General features: G+C 35.1%; 1 protein-coding gene across 23 annotated transcripts in view; it reads right to left on the bottom strand.

Annotated features, from left to right (window-relative positions):
• Positions 1–22,325, bottom strand: part of LOC105475056 (single stranded DNA binding protein 2) — a 331,890-nt gene that overhangs the window by 172,039 nt on the left and 137,526 nt on the right. For all 23 annotated transcript variants that reach the window (XM_071098731.1, XM_011729998.3, XM_011730000.3 and 20 more), the window contains one exon: positions 17,129–17,213. Coding sequence is in view for 12 of the 23 variants with exons in the window: in XM_011729998.3 (XP_011728300.1) it covers positions 17,129–17,213 (85 nt within the window). In the remaining 11 variants the exon portion in view is untranslated. The remainder of the gene's footprint in view (positions 1–17,128; positions 17,214–22,325) is intronic.

The following is a 22,325-nucleotide window of genomic DNA, read 5'->3' as shown; positions in this document are numbered from 1 at the left end:
ATACCTTTGAAGTACTAAAATAAACAAAAAGGCTAACTGAGAATTCTATACTCAGGGAAAGCACCTTCAAAAATGCAGAAGAAATATAGAAGTATCAAATATCATGGAGAAGAGACAAGCCTTCTCTACTACATCCTGTCTGAATACCTGGACCAAAGAACCCATAAGCACAAGAAATGATTACTTTACATCATTACTATTTGGGTATAATTTGTTATGCAAACATAGTAAGTAGAACAATGGTCTATACAACCTTACCTCTAGTTTTGCTTCCTCCAACCCACCCTTCTTATTGATACTGGAGTGAATTTTTATAAAGCACAAATCTGATCATGTTGCTCCCTCTGTGAAGTCAAAATCCCTATCTGTTCCCATTTGCCATCAAGGAAAATCAAAACTTCTTAATTGGGTCCTCAAATCCTCTCTGATCCAGGCTCTGCCTGTTTATCCGGTCTTATCTCACAGCATTCTCCCTCATACCTTTTGTTCTAGCCATGTCAAGCAGCAAGAAAACCCTTAAAAAGGCATACTTACTCTTCATTCTATAATGGTTTATGAATTACCAAAACTAGATATGCTTTCCTCTGGGCTAGACCCTACTTTGATTCTTAATTTAAAAAAACTAATTCCTCTCCTGTGAAAAATGCAAAAATTCTGACTCTGCCTTTATTCTTTAGTGCGGTATGAAGAATAACCTAGTATTACCATCGCTGCTTTTATAATTCTGAGAAGAGTAACAGTCTTAAATCATCTAAGGGCGCTGAACCCCACAGTGGAACTGGCATTTGGGGATGTATAACAAAAGGACTACCCAATAACTGAAACTGAGCCTCTGCCAGCGGGACCACTGGGAAGGATGACGAATACCCAACCTCTTTTTTTCCCAGGCCAGAAATTGTAAGCTAAGCTTGTTAGCCAATCACAATACTCACATATCATTAATTAAGAGTCAATGGTGAATCCAATTATATCATTCTTAAGCTCTTCAGCTCTGAAAAGAGCAAGTTTCTATTTTCCCCCTATTCTTTGATAAAAACATTTTAACAAAAGAAACAAGCAATATTTTTAGCCCAAGGGAGCCTTTTCACAGATATTTTTAAAAATACTATATGTTTTATTATCTAGCTTCTGGGAGGAGCCACAGAAATCCTTGCAGCAATTTGCTTAGAAACAACAGACAGTCATAGTCCGCTGATCCTACGGAGAAAGAGGGAGAAACTGATTGAGATTGATTGTCCTTGGTAAAGTCTGAGGGTCTCAGGCTCAGGAAGGGATTTTACCAAAGACACGTGCCTTTTGCACACGCTGCTCCTTCTGTCTAAAACAGCGTTCTTTCACTCAACTGACTCCAAAACCTTCCTTCAAAATTCAGCTCTGACATCTCTGCTTTTTCAATAATCATTAAATATGTATCAAGGGCCCACTATATTCTGGCCATTATAGCAGGTAGTGTGGATGCAGAGGGGAATGAGGCCTCAATTTTTCTGCATTCACGAAGCTTAACAAATTCTGAACTCCTCCTAAGCTCCTCCTGGAAGCCTTCCTTCACCTCTGTAGGCTAAATTTAACTAAAGTTCACCCTCAACAAATGTCTCCATAAAATGCTGTGCTTTTCTGTTAGGGCACATTTTATTGTAATTATCTGTTGACTTGTCTCCCTTATTAGAGTCTTGCTGAAGTCTGGACTCTGTTTTATTTCTGTCTCTTTGACACCTAGGCTTGTGCCCGGCAATGCCAATAAATGTTATTTTTTTTAATTAAAGAAAAAGCAAATTTTTAAAAGAGGGTGGTTAAGATGATCTAACTGCCTTGTTAAATGTAACAGAAGATGTAGATTAAATGCTAGAAATAAGATAAATAACATATAATAATTTTTAGATATTTCTACCTGTGGATTACAAATAATGCATACAACACACTAAAGCTTTACAAAGCTAAAGATCCTACACACATTTTAGTTAGAAAATAAGGCCGGGCGTGGTGGCTCACGCCTGTAATCCCAGCACTTTGGGAGTCCGAGGCGGGCGGATCATGAGGTCAGGAGTTTGAGACCAGCCTGGCCAATATGGTAAAACTCTGTCTCTACTAAAAATACAAAAATTAGCTGGGTGTGGTCGCACACACCTGTAGTTCCAGCTAACTCAGGAGGCTGAGGCAGAAGAATCGCTTGAACCCAGGAGGCAGAGGTTGCAGTGAGCTGAGATCATGCCACTGCACTCCAGCCTGGGTGACAGAGCAAGACTCTGTCTCCAAAAAAAAAGAAAAGAAAATTCACACTAATGTTCCATAAAAATTCTGGCATTGTGATAAATAATTCAGAATCACAGGAAAAAATTGTAAAGAACAACTGAATACCTAAGACAAATGAAAAAAGGAAAGGAGAAGCCAGAAATAATTTGGTAACAAAAATTTTAAAATAAAAACCATCTAAAGAAATAACACTAAATTCCTTACAAGTGATTTTTATCTATTTTTCTTACTATAGCAACAAAATAACAGAGTAGAATAAATATTAAAGTAATACAGAAAGGCAATTCTTTCCTTTAGAAATGCCTCCTTTATAACTTTTCAGAGTTGCTTACCTTTGACTGAATATGCTAAACAATACAGAACAAAAATTTCATCATTTAGGGTATAGTCTTATACATGAAAGCAAAAGGCATTACACTATTACCCAATCTACCTATACAACTGACATGAAGTACTTATATCAGTGCTTTAAACCATCCTGAACAGCAGTAAAAAATAGTAAGCTTAATTAGTCTTTACCAATATACTAGTTGTTTACTAACAGATAAATTCTCAATTTGGAAAAGTCAACCATTACATATCTCTAAATGGAAGGCCTTTTTGGTAATTTACATGACTCAGTTTAATAACACACTCCTGTATATAACATACATTCCATTTTTTCTAAGTGTATCTACATTTATAATGTGAGCTAACGCTGTAATAAAAATCAAGCAGGTAGGGGTTAGGAACAAGTTGGTAAGGCGGCTGTGAATATAAAAGCAACAGGAGCATCCTTGTGGCTCTGTATCTTGACTGAGGTAGGGGATTTATAAACCTACATACATGATAAAAATCACACAAAACTAAATACACACATACGAGTACAAGTAAAACTGGGAAAATATGAGTAAGATCAGTAGATTACATCAAGGTCAATATCCTGGTACAGTTATTGTACTGGAGTTTTGCAATATTTTACCATTGAGGGAACTAGGGAAAAGGTACATGAGATCTCTCTGTGTTATTTCTTACAACTGCATGTGAATCTACAACTATCTCAAAGTAAAAAGTTTAATAAAACATGTCAATCCGGCACAATTTGCTCTGTGACCACAATAATTCACAACCATCCCAATATAAAATATACTCACCCCGTCCCCAAAATCGCCTAAGCATCTTCCTAATTACAGCATTAGTTCAAAGTCCAGGATCTAACCACCTAAATCAGGTTAAGATGCAAATGAAGTTCTTAGGTACTACATGTGAAGTACCATTCCTCTCAATCTGAAGACCAGTGAACTAAAGAGACAAATTCTCTGCCTCCCACACATCCGAAACACCTAGTTATTCAGGGACAAGATAATTGCAATAGAAACTCCCTTTCAAAAAGGTGACTGCTGCATAGGAGGAAACAGGAAGCATGTCAGTGTTACCAGTTTATAATAATTCTGATATACAGAAGGACACATGTAACCAGTACCTTGATAAGAGCCCAGTCCTACTCAGTGAAAGTACTTCTCTGTGTTCTGGGCCCTGCTTGCTAGCCTCTTGTTTCCTCCATCTGAGTCATGCTTCCTTTTCCATAAAAAAAGTAGCCCATGTTTGCGACTGAGTTTCTCAGCTTGTTTTCTGTCTACAGAAGTTTGGGTATCCAAGAGCCTCTTTTCAATTTGTGTAGTCTTGGTCCCTCTTAGTCCAGGCTAATATAATTCTTTTAAAAACTTTATAGGTTTCTACGCCTCAACTTATAAATATAATTATTTTAAAAACTTTATATGTTTCTATGCATCAATTTATAAATCCACTCATTCAGGCAAAAGTCCTTCCCTACCTTGGGCTCCCTGTGAGGCTGCTGTGGAATAAAGCCCTTAAGATTATTAGAAGCCCTTTTGTTTAACAGAGAGGAACTAGGAGGCATGCCCTAAAGATACTTGGATGGCCTTTTGTGTGTCTGAAAGGTTCTATGAGGCACCACCTCACATCTCTGAGGACTTAACAAAGGTTTTATAGTTACACCTTAATTTCATCTCTGCCCTGAGACCGCATTTTCCTAACTCTGCTCTGCATTTGACCTTTGTTCTGAGGCCCTTTTTTGCTTTGAGAATCCTTTGTTTGAAAACAAGAATTCCGTTTTTAGCTCAGTTTTCTCTATCCATGTATCATCAGACAGGACTAAAAGAAACAGCTGACACTTTAGATATTCTGCCTGGGAATCTCCTTTGCAAATCCATAATTTCATTAGTGGTCCACTGGTTAATTTTCTATTTTCCATGTTACCCTGGGTGACGGTTTTGCAAAATTTGCTACCACTAGATAACAGAGATCTTCTTACTTCCAGTATCAAGTAACACTGTCATTACTGTCTTTCAATCCCTCACCATCAGTCTCCATGAGTCCCTTCCAAGCTTCATGAACAGTCTTTCCACCCACCAGCTGGTCCCATGCACTTTAGGTTTTGTTACAGCAACACCCCACTTCCAATATTAAATTCTGTTATGATTATCTATTGCTGTGTAACAAACCATCCCAAACTTAGTGGTAGAAAAAAATAACCTTTTATTATGCTCATGGGTTCTCCAGTTTAGGACTCTGGACAGTGAACAGAGATAATAATGACTGTCTCTGCAGACTCCATAACGTCTGCTCATTTGTGAAGACGCAAACTGCCAGGGGTTTCTCCACTCAGGTGGCTAGTGCCCAGGCTCAGATGATTAGAAGGCTAGGCTCATGTTACTGGAAGGCTTAAACTATTTATTTGGGACTGGACTTACCACAGAATAGTGACATGGTTTTAAGACACAGCAAGAAGGCACAGCCAGAAAGCATTCCAAGAGACCAAGGAAAAAGCCTCAAGGCTTCTCCTGACCCAGCCTCAGAAGTTACATACCATCACTTCCACTCCATTCTATTACAAGCAAGTCATTAAGACCAGCCTAGATTCAGCAGACTGGCATGATCACATTGCAGAAGAGCATGTTGCATGGCAAGTACTCTCACCATCTTTGGAAAAGGTAAAAAGCCACAATGGTTATAAAAATACTGATCAGGCTCAAGGTAAAAACTGTTGAGGCTTAAACTAATGACAACTATTCTAAAGTGACAGTAATACATACCATAAAAACAATGTACTAAAATAATTTCTCAAAAGATACTAGAAAATTATGACAACTATTCGTTATTAGGTTCACCTCTTATGATGAATTATCTGAATCCTTATTGTGTTTTTACTAGTTAAATTTTATAAAAAATAGTTCTATGGTCTCTACTACATTATACTATAATTTTGAAAAATACAATGAGCATATACAAATAAGGTTCTGAATGTCCTTCTGAATAGTTTAGTGTTTCTAAACAATTTACACAAACAAAATTAGAGCCTAATAAGAAAATATATGCAAACCATCATTGAAAATAATTGACCACATTGCACTGAGGGAAAAAATACATGTTATATTAAACTCTGTACTACTGACATTCCAAGAAGTGTAACAGGTGAGCAGGCTACTTAGAAAAATACAGGTCATGAAAAGAAAATGTTATTAAGAAAATCATAAAGAAAAAATTATATATTTACTATGCATTAAGGGGAAGTGGATCATTGTAAAGTTCTTTAGCAATGTCATTTACACGAGATAAAAGGTTTTCAGGCCTGCTGGCATAGCTATAGTGATGGCCTCATGACGTTTCTTTTTTTTTTTTTTTCCTACAGTGGTCCTATGCTCTTTATACAGCAAAAAAGAACAACATTTTTTCTGGCAAATCACTTGCCATATAACCTGAAAAGAAATTCTTAAATGTTTACACTCACTCTTATCAAATCATCATCAACTAAATTAGCCAAAAAGTGGTGTGCTTTGTACTGACCACATTACAGTAATGGTAGGAAAACCCATGAGAAAATCAACTTTAATAAGAAAATGGGACTGAGGTACTTTCTAGAATTATTGGACACGACTAGTAGGGAGCAAGTTCCAATTTATCCTTCTGCATTCTAAACATTTTTAGCTGATCCAAGACAAAAAGAAATCTTTCATTCCCCCTGGAGAAAAAGAAAGAAGATAGGTATGGTAATTTAAACTGTATGAACTAATTATCTGTCAAATATAAACATGATGCATCAGCTTGCATGTCTTGCTTACATTTTTAATATCCAGAGTAAGTTCAATTTGGCCACAAGGCTACCACGATGTCACTTCCAGATAAAGTGGCAGCAAAGACCTTAAAAATTAAGTGTTTCAATTCATAATACAAAACAAAATGTTGATTTCTTTAAAACTTAAATGTTTCATATGTTTTAGAGGCACTAAGGGATAATTTTAGATGTTATTGAACTGTAATATGTTATAAGATAGTGTATTTTCCATTGAAAACAAAAATACTACTTGAGAAATTTGTTAACTGAAACTCCCCAAAGATTTCAAATTTCACAAAAATTTACTTTTTGCTTATTTTTAAATATTTTGGACCAGTTTAATTAAAAAGTATTTTTCCCTACTAGCTTAGAATATCTAAATTACAAAAATTAAAACCTTAAACTGAATTACTGTTTACCCTTATAAATCTGTTTTAACTGATTCAATTCACTGACTCCCTCAACAGAGTTTTTATGCTCTTATTCTTGACAGCCCTACTATAGTAAAATAAGTACAGAGTCTATCTTCTTATACTCTACTCAAGAAAAAATATGCACAAATTTTTTCTCTAGAAATATTTAATGACATGATAAATTATTCCTTCTTTAGATTTCTAATTAACTTCCACTGTCAGTATAAAAAAATTAAAAGGGCTTCACAGGAATTGCAGTTCAACTTTAAAAAGTCCTAAATGTCTTTCTTTTAACAATCTAAATTAAATAAATCAATTCTAGTTCCCTAACCATCTCCCTTTATTACTATTCTAGTCTTTCAATATGAGGTAAGCAACTGCTGCCCTTTGCACCAGACAGGGGCTAAAAACCCATAAGAACTATACATATGTTTGAATTACTATATGCAATTATCACTGCATAAACTTCCTAAAATAAGGGAAAAAATCCTACTAGGATTTTTTAACTTCAGAGTAATTTACTGAGATAATTTATTTGTTTCAATTTAGTCTTGCTATTACTTTAACACTTTGAAAATTAAGAAAAAAGAAGGGAAAAACATTTTAACTTAGTAGTTTGAATGAAAAGCACACCAGGCAAAGCACTGAAAGCCAGTCTCATAATTTCACTGGGATAGTACTCACTAAGAGGCAGAGCTTGGTTTTTCCCCTGAATGACGGGAGAGCTTTCAGAGGCAGAAGCAGAAATATTAGAAGAAAACCTAACTTATCCCACTGGTGGAAACTGTCAAGGTTGAATACTGTTTAATAGAATTTAAATGGGGGAAAAAAGGTTGAGAACAGATTCAAAGAGTATCTGGGAAACAGATCCAAACAGGTTGATCCCTCAGCAAAGGCACAAATCATTTTATTCTGGAAATGAGCATCTCTCAGATAAGAAAGAGAAATTCATCCAACTAGATGCACAGTTTTGACCCAGGAAAATCTAGGAGCTGACTAAGAGTAACTGAAGGAAACTAGTATTAAAAAGCAGGAAAGTTCCCTAAGTAACACCTGCTATTAAAACCTCACAGGCACTGAGGAAACTAAACCCAAACATTCAATAACACAAAAGCCTAGTTTCTCTCAAAGGCAGAATTAGTCTGAAAGTCCCAGCAAGTGAAAAGCTGATGAAAACTAAGCAGTAAAAGGCAGCTGAATAGCTGGGAGAACCTCTGAGGCCAGCTAGGAAAGTGCCCTCCCATTCATTGTGACCTCCCAGAGAGACCATTTAGAAAGTGAGAGGGCTCCAAGGACACCACAAGTTTTACCAGACCTAGCAGTGGTGCCAGGTCAATCCTATCGTGGTCTGAACTCAAAGATGTCTGAACTCTCATCCAGACAAGATAGAAATTAAGCAAGAAGGTATTCTAAATCATACTTACAATGATTTGGGAACTTACAATGTCCCACCCACTTGACTCTCCCCATAACTTCCTAAATAAATAAGAATGTGAATGTGGAAACAAAAACAGGTAGCTTCCATTTATATTCCAAATGTAAAATCTTACTGAGATTCCCAATCCTCTTTAGCCTTCCCAGTGTTATTGTTACCTCTTGTATTTCTCTGTAGTGAATGAAGTTAGAATCCTACACATAAATAAAAGCATAGGCCTCTGAGAGGAAAAATTGACAATGGAAAGAAAAGATCAGTGGTTATATTACTGGTCTGGAAAAGATAAGGCTATATAGGTAGATGGCCTATGATGAAATAGGTCCCACAGATTTAACTTATAGCAAGCTCCCAATGTTGTTTCACAAGAATATTCCAGGCTAGAGAAAAAAGTAAAAAGCCAGCCTTGTGTATTATGGCTGTGATAAGATTTGTATATGGAAAATATCCTCATAGTTTCTAACATACACACTGAATTAAGGCGTACTGTTGTAAAGAAGATAGACGTCATTTTTTGATATCTGAAGACTTTCTATTTCCTTTATGTATTTGGGCTTTTGTCCATAATGAAAACTATAATAAGACCTCATTTCTAAGGTATTTTCCTTTCTCATATCTCTCTTAGGGATGGCAAAAATAGGATAATGATGAGAATGCGGGCAGAGCTAAGGTGATAAGCAGGACAAGACAACAATCAAAGGAAAGCAAGAAGTAATATTGAAAGAATCACATAAGAGTGGTACAATGTACCCGCAGAATTGGGGGCACCTCATTCAGAAATAGTATGCCTGAAGAATGTATATTCTTTCATTTATCCAGCCATTCTTTCATCAAATATTTATTGAGTGCCAACTAAGTACAAACCACTAGGCTATCAAATTGAACATGATGTATTTTTACAGTCTTTAAATATACTTACCGCCCTAAGGTATGAGAATTTTTACACTGCTCTTTACTTAACTGGTAATTCAATACATGCTTGCTAAAATACAGCTACAATGAAGAAAGGGCTAATACGTTGAGAGATTTCCCTACCTATTAATTTAAGTTTCCAAAACTTCTGGAAGAAGCCATGAATCATTTAAGTCCATTTAATTTTTTTCCTAAATTTGAATCCAGTTGTCCCCCTTATACAATACTTGACTACCTTCTAAAATGAAATTGTGCCCTATAAAAATCATTCAGCCATTGACATAGTTTGAGTTTCAAGTCTTGCTTCAACAACCACAAACAGCTTTTGAATATCTTAGGTACTCAAGATAGTATGTTCACACCAAACAAATTAGTTGCCCTGGGATGCAGAGTTCAAGCTGGAAGCATTCTGAAACAGTGTAACAGCTTTGGGAAATGTACTGGGTTACAGAACATAATAGTTACGCTATCTAAGTCAGTCTACCTAGTGTGGTAAGTATTTACCTCTCACTGAGTTGTATTTTCCCTTGTTTTCATGCTAGTCTCTTCCTTCCTATCACCTTTCTATCCCCAGGCCTCAATTCTTATTTTACCTTTACTACTTCATTAATTTAACCCGCTCTTATCCCTTATTCCACTTTCTCTATGTTCTTCCTCCCTAATTTCAGATTTCTGCTAAGCATATCAGAAGTCCATATCATCAGCCACATTAATTACAAATTATTTTTAATCTTTCTCTCTTCCTCAGTACTTACAACTAGACAATCTCTTTTCTTCTTCATTTTCATTCATTATTTTCCATTTTATTTGTCACCACTTTAATTCAGGGGCTGAATTTTCAGCATATATCAACACTATTAGAATAGCCTCCTCACTGCGTTGGCCTTTAGTCCTTGTCTTTCTTCAGGTTTCATCGTGCCCTCAGATTCATTATCCTAAAATATAATTTGCTATTTTTTGAATATGCTAAAAAAAATGACTATGGCAGACGGAGCGAAAGTTTCATCCAGTGTAGTTGGAAAAGTACTAGATGAAAAATTGGAAAACCTGAATTTTTGTGGTTAAACCACACTCAGTCTTTAAATAATGACATGTCCTTAACCCCTCCAGGTACCAGATTTCTTATCTATTCAAATGACTAAAATAAGCAGTTTTCAAACTTTTTATTTAAAGTTTTTGAACTGTAATGGATTGAGATGTTGTAAATGAATAAAAGAGATTTTTAAAAATGAAAATTATTACTCAAGAGTTTACCAAGAACCCTTAATTCTAGAATGGGGTTGGGGGTTTGAGTCAGATGCAGAAATAGCTATTGTAATGTTTTTGGAAACGATGAAGACGTTACCTAAGGCATCCAAAGTGGGATTACAGAGGAAAAGACAGTGTTCAGGCAATGATTTGGAAGTTTTGATAACTAGTTGGAGGTAAAGAAGAACAATAAAGAGGATAAAAAGAAGAGTCATTTATGTCATGGGTAACTGATTATATGGAGATTCAATTTAATTAGAAAGAGAAAATAGAAGGAATTTGGATAGAGGAGAACTGAAATGCTTTGGTTATAAGAGAAGGAAGCCAAGAACCTCTATGATTGGGTGTCCTCTCATTCCTAGGCACCATCTATGGCCCTTCTACAATACTCCAGGGATTCAGGGACTTTAGCATGAAACCACTTTTCAGTGGGATAATTTCACAATCTCCTTACAGTTTTAAAATTCTACCATCTGTTAGCTAAGAACTGATCCTGTGTTTGATTTTTCTACTCTAGTTAAACAGCTCAGCTTAGTGTTCCTTAAATATACCTTATATTTTTCCAACTTCATCCAGTTTCTCTGATACACCTTCCCCAGCACTTCTCTTATCCAAATCCTAGTCATCATTCAAAAGCCAGTGCACATTTGCAGCATTTAAACCTATATAGCATAGGGTTATTATCTGTTTACACTCATAGCAGTTAACTCTTCATGTACACAGCTCGTATACGTTTCCAAACAGATTATGAATCCCTAAAGGGGGAAATTTTTATAAATCTTTGCACCTACCGTAGCTTCAATCCAAGTAATTTGCACATAAATAGGTTTTCAAAAAAAAGTTAATAAACAAATGATAGAAGTGACAGTGGGAGGAGGCAGACAAATGCCTCCTCCCTGGTGCATCCCTGGTGAAACCCCACCTCCAAGACAAAGACAGTTTAAAGCCTGAAAGCCAAGCTAAAGGTCAAACCCACAGACTACCTTGAGAATCTGTCTTCCCATTTGGTACATTTTTCTCTGCTTGATTCCCAGCATTCAACTATTTTACATATACCTACCCTTCCCGAATTGGTTTTTTACACTGTTGTGCCCCTCCTTGAGTGGTGTCTTTAACCTTTTTTGCATACTCACAAACCAATCAGAATGCATTCCCCTATTCTGAGCCCATAAAAGCCCTGGGCTCAGCCACACTGGAAGAGAAACCACCTGACTGCAGGTGTTCAACCACCCTTGCATACTCTCTCCACTGAGAACTGTTCCATTGCTCAACAAAATTCTTCTCTGCCCTTCTCACCCTTCAATTGTCAGTGTATCATCATTCTTCTTGGATGTGGGACAAGAACTCAGGAACCACCAAATGCAGGTACAAGCTATAACACAGTTGGGCTGGGGCATGCCCAGCCAGCCACAGACTGAAGCTGGTGTGCAGGCAGGCCGAGTGGGTGGACCACTTCCTGCGGCAGGCAGCATGGTCGAGCAAGACCTGGCGGGGAGGTGGCATCACCAGCCAGAGGTTCCCAGCTTGCAAAGTGACTGAGGAAAATCTGTGTCAGAAGCATGATCCTAAATTATGTCTACCAAAATCCCTTCCCTCAAGGATAATCCTCCCCACAGCATAGTTACATTTGTTAGTAGTCGTGCCTTTGTCTTCTTTAAAAAGATATTAACAGCCGGGCGTGCTGGCTCAAGCCTGTAATCCCAGCACTTTGGGAGGCCGAGACGGGCGGATCACGAGGTCAGGAGATCGAGACCATCCTGGCTAACACGGTGAAACCCCGTCTCTACTAAAAAAATACAAAAAAAAAAAACTAGCCGGGCAAGGTGGCGGGCACCTGTAGTCCCAGCTACTCGGGAGGCTGAGGCAGGAGAATGGCATAAACCCAGGAGGCTGAGCTTGCAGTGAGCTGAGATCCGGCCACTGTACTCCAGCCTGGGCGGCAGAGCGAGACTCCGTCTCAAAAAAAAAAAAAGATATTAACAAATGTATACATTTTTAAGGTTAAGTTTGACTTTGATAAGAAAAACTTTAAAACCACCTTGAAAATATCTGTACCTTCTTTTACAAGAGATTCTGAGACTTTCCTTCTAGAGAGTTTAAAGCACCTGATCTTCGGGAACTGATAATATCTATTTACTGTGGCTGGCTGCAAAAAATTCCTTGTATTATAAGAGTAGTTGTTTGTGATTTTAAACCCAAGAGACAATGGAAAGCATATGGCATATATGTAGAATAAAATAAACACTAAAAATAAATGCAACAAAATTTATAGACATTTCATGAAGTCTGAAAGTAGATAACCTAAGCTGGGCGTGATTGCTCATACCTGTAATCCCAGCACTTTGGGAGGCCAAAGCGTGCAGATCACCTGAGGTTGGGAATTCGAGACCAGCCTGACCAACATGGAGAAATGCCGTCTCTACTAAAAATACAAAAATTAGCCAGGCGTGGTGGCACAGGCCTGTAATCCCAGCTACTTGGGAGGCTAAAGCAGGAGAATTGCTTGAACCCGGGAGGCAGAGGTGTGGTGAGCTGAGATCACGCCATTGCACTCCAGCCTGGGCAACAAGAGCAAAACTCCATCTCAAACACACACACACACACACACACACACACACACACACACACACAAATAACCTATTCTTGTTAGTACAAAATACAGTGTCACATCATTATAGCTCTATCCATTATTTCTGGCTAAGTAACTATTACTTATCTCATAGTATACATTCCATCAAAGACACAGTACTTGAAATTGTGAGGCTTTTATTTACTTAAAAAAGATATAAACCTCTAATTTCAGTTGCCACCCCCATCAAAAACAAGAGAACACAATAATTCAAATCTATAGTTTGGGGTAAGTGAAAGGTGAGTTTTGCTAATGATTTTTTGTTTCTTTCCTTCATACCCAAGGAAAAAGAATAAAAGTAAGAGATATATTCACTTTTCCAAGTTGCCCAAAATACAATCATTTTAAATGAAGCTGGATAAAAAGTAAAAAGTAAAGAAGTGGCTATAAAAATGTGACTCTACAAATCTAAGGTATTTAGATACATTTTTACTTAAAAAAAGCTTTAACTTATTTTCTGTGATTTCTACATTTTCCATAGTAAGTTATAAATTTTATGAATCTTACATCTCCAATTACAAGTTAAAAATGCATGCTGTTTTTGAAAGAATATCATGTTTTTTAAATTTTGGGGTACTACTGGCAGCAATCACAGGCAGTGTAACATCAGCATGAAAATAGTAAGGAATAAAGATCTTTCCATTATCATCTTTTCACATTTACCAGAAACTAGATTATAATTTAAAAATATTTCAGTGAGAGAAAGGGGCTTATGATGTTTGTTTAAAATACATACTTTGAAAAAAATATATTATTTTTACAATAAAATGAATTTTAAATAAAGTCATCCTGTTCTGTTTCTCTCTTTTCCACATTAGTTTCTTCATTTATTTCTTTATGGATTTCAGACATCCATATCTATATAAAATTCTAGTCTTACAATATAAATAAATTCTGGAAATCTATTGTACAACATAGGGCATATGATTAACAATACTATATTGTATACTTAAAAATTTCATAAGAGGGTATATCTTACGTTAAGTACTCTTACCACAAAAGGGAAAAAATAAAGCAAAAAGGGGAGAAGAACTTTTAGAGGTGACAGATAAGTTTATGGCATTTGTTGTGATGATGGTTTCATGGGTGCATACTAATCTCCAAACACATCAAGTTTACACATTACATATGTACAGCTTTTTGTATGTCAATCATACCTCAGTAACGTGGTTAAAAATAAATTTTAGAATGGCTCAAAATTACAACTATTCAGTTTATGGATGTCTCTCAATATGTGCACATACAAAAAACAACAGATGTCTTTCATAAGAAATGCTAAATGCCTGTGCGTGTAACATGGTAAATTTAAATTTTATTTCATTAAGTTTTTAGTTTCCAATCTCAGAAGAGTGATTAGAACTCACTGAAAGATGAAATTTAATCTGTTTTAAAGTAACTTTCCTGAAAATGAAATAATTAATAATTGCAGATATTTGGGAAATACAGTAATATATACAGACAAAAATAAAAATCACGTATCCCAATATCAAAAGATAGTCATTTTAACATTTTGGCCTATTTCAAATTAACATAATTATTTATTATTTACCTCATTATGCCTCCAGTAATTCTTTTAAAAAGTAGTTTGTCAATATTCATTCAATCTTATAGATAGGAAGTAACTATAAAATAATAAGACTAATTTTAAACATTTATACATGCAAGTGAGCATTTTTAATACTAAAAATGCAGCTACTGCAGAAAGTATTTTTTAGAATGCTTCCTTGAGTACTTTATGTTAAATTATTAAAGTATTTTAAAATTCAGGAGGTAAACATATTACCATTATAGAAGTAATTCTGTAATAAATTCAAATGCAGAATATAACATTCTAGAATTTTACCAAAATCTTATTGTTTGTTCCTGTGCTTTCCATTTTCTTCCCCAAGTCTTTCAAACTATTATATTTACATGTTAGAAATAAATTTATTAATCATTTTCACAAATTATCTACTATTAAGAATTTAGGAAATCCTATTCATGAAAATTACCATAGAAGAAATTAATGTATTTTTTAAAAATCCAATTGTAATATAAAATCATGTAGGTCAAACTATCTTTTCACCAACCTGCAATTAAAAAACAAATCAGAGATGTATTACCATGAAAAGAAATTGGTTTTAAGATGTAATGAAAATGGCATCCAAGAATAAATCAAATCTCTTAAAATATTTAAATTAAAATTAAACATCTGATACAATGTGCTAATATTCATGATGAGTTATAAAATTCAAATACTGATTTTTTTCTAAACTATATTTTCTAAGGACCAAATTACATGGTAAGGGGTTGTTCCTCCTTTAAAATCTACTTGAATTTTACTCCTACTTCTGGCTAATGTTCATTTCCAAAACCTATTTAACTGTATTTCTAAAGGTAATAAATGTGAATACTTTGAAATTTTCAAAGTGTCTTATGAATGCAAAATGATGATGATGATGAAAGTGACTATGACAACAATGATGATGATTTATTTAATGCTTTTAGAAAGAGCTGCTAAATTAGTTCACTTTTCCCCTTAAGATCTCCATGTTGAACAGTAGGGTACATCTTTCTACAGAATGTAATTTTGGAAAAGTATTTATATGATTAATTTCTTAAAATGTAGGCTATCAAATATTGTATCTCCTTTAAGAGTAGAACACTGGCACTCTCTAATGCCATCTAGTTGTCAATATTAGTGGAGACATCTCCCGTAATTGACAGGCCAAATCAAGGCATGCATCTCTTAGTGTAAGGAATAGATGAGATGGGGTACCCCACCCTATCCAATTCCTCATATTCTTCATGGGTGGATCTCTGCTTTATTTCTTCTGTCAATCAACGGTAAAAAAAGAAAATGAGGTTGTTCAGATAAATCCTGTGTCCTGGGCCCTGCCTTAACTACTTTTTCTCTACTTTTTATTTGCAGTAGCGTCCCTTTCACTCACATTGTTCCCAAGAGCTATTGTTCAGTGCCTATCAAGCTTTATGAGTACAATCAATGTCAGATGAGGTAATCACAAGCACTCTCACTTGAATAAGGTTAGTACACATTTAAAGAACTGCACAGTCCCTGCCAGGTAACCAAGATTTTCACTTCCCACAAGTCTGCATGCTCTTCCTCATGCTATTTTGGAGGGTATAATTCTTCTGTCCATTTCTACTCCAGTCTAAGGCTGAATTATTTTCCTTGGAGGAACAACGTCTTTTTTCCCTTTTGAGCGCTGGTTCTGGTTTTTAAGGCTTTTTACACAGAATGATGCTAGCCTCTACAAACTTCACAAGTATCCCTATGGTTAAGTTTTAGGTACTTACTATCAGTTATTTCCTCAGGCTCCAGCCCCAGTTCACTTCCTCCCAACCAGGAAAACTGGATTTCCTCCATCTTAAACTCAGTCTGTCAGTCTTTTATGGTTAGTTCTGCAAACATGTTTTCCCAGCCCCTTCATAATACCATCTACTCATTCTTATCTTTACTGTTTTTTTTTCTTTTCACAGTTCTACTTTCTGATACTATCAGCTCTCTAAAATCAGATTTGCAGTTCTTCTAAAAACAATGCTCAAGCCAGAGACACTCCACTGCTGTTCCTTAAGATTTAAAAAAAAAAAAAAATTACATTTTCATTTTTGCACAGAATCTTCTACTCTCTTGTCTGGTATTTCCTTTAATCCACAATAAGTTTTATTTGGGGAAGTGAATTCAGTAAGGAAGATATTTAGCCTTAAGATATACAACCAAAAGTTACAAAAGGAGAAGAACAGAGTATTTCTATATTTAATCAAAAATCTTATGTGCCAGGGAGGAATTTATCATTTACAGAAATCTTATAATGAATGTTTTAATAGAATAAAAAAATTACTATATATTTAATTTTCATAAAATCTGAAATTTCACAAATCAGACATGCTTAAAGATGAGAAATTTCTTCAATAGCTTAGAATTAGGCCTACGCTCTATCCTAAGCTTTAACAAGACTCAAATGCCCCTTTCTATTTCACATTTAAAGTTATGAGCCTACTCTTCAAGAAAAAAAAGACCAACCAATTTCTTAAGTACCAAAACAACAAATGAGCCAGTGTATTTTTTAAGAGCAGTGGTTACAAAGAAAAATGACAGTATAACTTCGTAAAATTATATGTTAACTTACATAATCATGGAAGGCTTTTGCTTCACTTGAGTGTTCACATGTTTCACGTCTCTCTGGAGCTGCACAGTAGAGATCCCAAAATACACTAAAAAAGTAATCATGGTAGCATTAAGAAAACCATACAACACCAATATGGGAAATCACAATTCCAAAAGTAGAAGACATGTTTTTCTTTATACAAAATGTTTCATCTTCAGAACAGATATTTATTTGAAAGACTTAAATGCAGGCAAGTCTCTTCATGCAATAACAGTGTTACCATCTAGTCATCTTTCAGAAATGCTAAGACTTTCCTAAAAAAAATAATTTTATAGCAATAATTTAAAAATTGTCATTCTTATAACTGGCTGTTTACGTGATATAAAACACTTGATTGGAGTAGCTGTAATACTTTCCACTATTTTCCCATGAAGAATAGAAACAGTAAATAATATCCCAATTTAATAATTAAGGAATAAAGTGGTCCATTGATGTTTTTAAAGATAATTTTGTTGTTCAACTCATAGGCCAATATCCTGACCATTAAATTACATTGTTTAAGCAAATATATTTTCTTAAAAATGGTACATTTCCCTGCAATTACCAAAATAGTTTAGTAACTTTGAAAAGACATCCTAATACCTCTTTTTTTCTCCTATTCAAGAACAGTGGGAAGTGAAGCAAACTGTTGGGGGGAAAAAATCATGCTCCTTACAAAACATATGGCTCTGGTCATCCTTCCATTACTAAATTAACAATGAGCATAAGCAAGGATTCAAAAATCAGAAAAGCAAATGTTTTAAAGTGTTGGTTATAAATAAAGGCAATTATAATTATCAATAGAATTATTATTTTTATTCCACATTTCCCACTCTATAAAAGTGGAAGGTAGATTAAGACAAGTAGTTAAGAGCACAGGCAGTGGAGCAGGACACATCTGAGACAGAGTCAGACCTGCTGATTACCAGCTGTGACAGCCCTTGAGCAAGTTGCTTAAGGAAACACAATTTCCTCCTCTATAAAATGGGGTTTTTGAGAAGATGAAATTATGCCATATATGCACAGTGTCTGACATATAACAAGCATATTATCAATAATATCATCAACACTATAATTAATTTGCATAAAAGCTTAAAATGCATATATATTTTTAAGGCAGGTCACTGTGGTGAGGGCACACACAATAAGGATAAAACAAAACTTGGTAAATTGAAGCCAGACTTTTTGTTTCGACCTTCAAAGATTCATTTAGTCTGGATCTCTCTCTCTTCTCAGCTAGGAGAAAACATTCTGCAAGCCTTACAATGCAAAGTTAAGTTCATAATTCAGTAAAGTAAGATTACCCTCAGCGGGGAAAAATGTGAAAAACTGAGTATCGACATTATTTCCTTTTCAATTTCTATAATAAGCAGTAAATACAGAGAAAATAATAAAAATAAAATTAAGTAAATTTCAATATTGGCCGGGCACGGTGGCTCACGCCTGTAATCCCAGCACTTTGGGAGGCCGAGGCGAGTGGATCACGAGGTCAGGAGATAAAGACCATCCTGGTTAACAAGGTGAAATCCCATCTCTACTAAAAATATAAAAAAATTAGCCAGGTATGGTGGCGGGCGCCTGTAGTCCCAGGTACTCGGGAGGCTGCGGCAGGAGAATGGCGTCAACCCAGGAAGCGGAGCTTGCAGTAAGCCGAGATAGCACTACTGCACTTCAGCTTGGGTGACAGAGTGAGACTCCATCTCAAAAAAAAAAAAAAAAAAAAAAATTCAATATTTTCAGGAGAGTGAAAGTAGTGAAAGTTATAACTGAAATCCTTGCAGTCCTACTGGGAATAATCAGAACTGTAGATAAACAACGATACAGCTAAAAGTTTTTCACCTAGATCAGGTGTGTTATGCATTACAGTGTATTACAACCACGTTCTTAGAGAACTTCAAAGATCTTAAAACCAAAGTTTTGTAATGTGGTCTTAAACTGTATTTAATCAAAGAATATTATATGCAGTATTACATGACAAACAATATAATATCTCTGCTTCTTTCCTAATTTCCCTAATTTCCACTCAAGTAACAGAAGACCTCTCTTGAAAATTATTCCAATTACATTACTTTTATAATTCCATTGTAGTACTTTTAAAAGATTATCTCACACAATGGACTGAGGGAAAATGATTTATTGATTTATTGTTGGAGTATGCCCTAAGAGTTATTAAATAAACATCAGAAATAATTATTTCTAAATATATAGTTAAATTAAATATTTATCTTATAATAGTAACATTGTTCTACTTCTCTTTTTATGTTTGTCTTTATGGATTTACTGGAAGGTCAAATGTTTGTAAGATCAAGCTTAGAGATTATAAAACAAGTGACTAAAACAGGATAATTTTATAGGTGGTGTTTCTGAGAATCCTGTATTCCTTATACATGATCTTGTTTTACATAGGCAAAGAAATAGCTCCTTTAAAAATATGTCTCATGGCAAGCCTTGTGCTAGGTAGGTCCCATATTTTAGTGTCTAGGACAAATGTGTATTCTTTTCCATACATTTACAATGTCTATTCTATCATTTTAAAGATCAGTAAATCTTCAATTTTAAAAAAGCCCTACTCATCAGCAAAGTTTCATAATTAAGTCTATTATAATCTAGGATATGTTAAGACATTTAAATGATAAAATTAAAAATTAAATACAAATTTAGTTTTAGCACTATGATATTCAAGTTTTAACACATGCCCCATCTATTTTATTAAGCATATGTATGTTCTTCCTTCTAAGAATCACAGGTAGGAAAGACATTTCAAAATTTCATCCTTTTTAGAAAGTTCAATTATATTTTGCCTATTTATAAAACAAGGTTGAGAATCCCTTATCTGAAATTCCAGATAAGGACCAGAAGTGCTTCAGATTTAATTTTTTTTTTTTTGGATTTTGAAATATTTTAATTATACTTATACTTAGTGGTTGAGCATCCCAAATCTGAAAATCCAAATTCCAAAAGGCTCTAATAAGCATTTCCTTTGAGTTTCATGTTGGCACTAAAAAGTTTTAGATTTTAGATCTCAGGTTTTCAGACTAGGGATGCTCAACCTATATTGTGACTGGTATAATACCATCCTAATATTTGAGAACAATTGGCCATATCATAACATCAACAACAAAGGCTGCAATAAGACCAAAATACATTATTTTAGTCCACATTCTGCAATTAATCCATGCTTGGTTTTGTAAGGTAGTAGACAAATTACTTAATTATAATGTTATAGCCTTATTTAGAAAATAATGAGGTTAAAACCAGAAGATTTCTATAAACCCTTCACGAATAAAAAATGTAAAAACTATTTTCTTCTAGTAATACTCAAATATGCATTAAATACCTGGTCTATATAATATGCTGCCATACACTACCCGAGAAAAAAAAAAGATATGTAATCCATGGCACAAATGTAACTGTTGGTCCAAAACTAGTGATGAATTCAAAATTGCTTGCTCACTTGCCCGAAACTGCTCACTTCACCTAGATGTAGAAGTTATATAGCATATATAAAAATTTCACTAATATTTTTAACAAATGCTTTTAGCTGATATCATGACAATGTGATGATTAGTATACAAAAATGTAGACTTATCTCCTAGAGAAAGAAGTAGGCCTTTTAGTTTAGGTAAGTTTCATAGCAATACTTGATTTGTGCTTACGTGGAAGGATTTTACTGATGTACTTTAGTAAGCTATTCTGACGATCCGCTGTACTTGTTCCTTGATCTCCAAGAGGGCCAAGGTCAGAAAATTTTGAACCTCCAAAGATGCAGACTTTGCCTCTCTATAACCTGAGATGCTGGTGACTAAGGAGCTTCTCAGTTCCTCTAATCCTACAACTATTAAACATGAAAGCAGGCCGGCGCGGTGGCTCAAGCCTGTAATCCCAGCACTTTGGGAGGCCGAGACGGGCGGATCAAGAGGTCAGGAGATCGAGACCATCCCGGCTAACACTGTGAAACTCCGTCTCTACTAAAAAATACAAAAAACTAGCCACGCAAGGTGGCGGGCGTCTGTAGTCCCAGCTACTCAGGAGGCTGAGGCAGGAGAATGGCGTAAACCCGGGAGGCGGAGCTTGCAGTGAGCTGAGAGCCGGCTACTGCACTCCAGCCTGGGCGACAGAGCGAGACTCTCTCTCAAAAAACAAAAAACAGAAAACAAAAAAAAACCATGAAAGCAAATATTATCCTTGAAATGTATTGGGTTCATCATCATGAATAATAATTCAGAGTTTTATACAGTCTCTTTATTCCTAAGCAGAAACAAGTGAAAATTTTATATTTCACAAATGAAGACAGAGACTGAACACAGAGAAGCAAATCTTACAAAGTATTGAAATCTTTGATCTTATATCATTTATTATCATTAAAATCTTCCCCTTATAAATCAAGAGAAAATACTGCATTCCCAAGTTGAAGATTCTCATCCAAACACTGTATCTCTTTCTATTCCTGAGGATGTGAGTTGAAATGACTTAGGTAGCTTGCTAATATCTCAGGGGAACACAGAAAGCGAAATGGTTGTCAGAGAAGTCTACAAGGGTGAATAAACATGCCAGATGTGTCCCAGAAGATGGAATGCTAACATAATTATACAACTTACGCCACTGGCCAGATCTAGGACTACCTGAAAACAAAAATTTTTTAAAAGACAAAACAAAACAATAAAATGCCATGGAAAACAATTTTTCTGAGGAACAAGCCACGCTGTTACAAGTTCAAGTCTTAATAACTAAGGACGTCATTTGTCTTTGTCCCAAAAATATATCAATGAATGTTAGTTACTGACAATCTCTATTAAAGAAAACTATCCATTCACAAGACCAAAAACAGTTTCACATGAAATGTGTATGTACCTGTTCTTCATCTTAGAACCTCCCCAAATGTATAACTTGTATTAATATTATAATACCTTTAAAAATTGAAGTATTAAATTTTGCTTCATTTTTATAAAATTCTCACAATACTCCTGTATTAGAAATAAATTTCTATTTTAAAATATAATAAAGATAGTTACCATTATTGACTAAGTACTATATTCAAGCATCGTACACAAAGTATCACATATTCAGCATCTAATCCTTCTAATTATTATCCTCACTTTGTAGATGAAGGAACTGAAGCTTAGATTAAATTAGATTAAATAATTTGCCTAAAGTCACACAGTGGCAGAGCTGGGCTTGA

This window comes from Macaca nemestrina, chromosome 6, assembly GCF_043159975.1.
Source record: "Macaca nemestrina isolate mMacNem1 chromosome 6, mMacNem.hap1, whole genome shotgun sequence".
NCBI classification, from domain to species: Eukaryota; Metazoa; Chordata; class Mammalia; order Primates; family Cercopithecidae; genus Macaca; species Macaca nemestrina.
The sequence above is the reverse complement of the archived record's forward strand: the minus strand, read 5'-3'. Positions and strand labels throughout refer to the sequence as shown.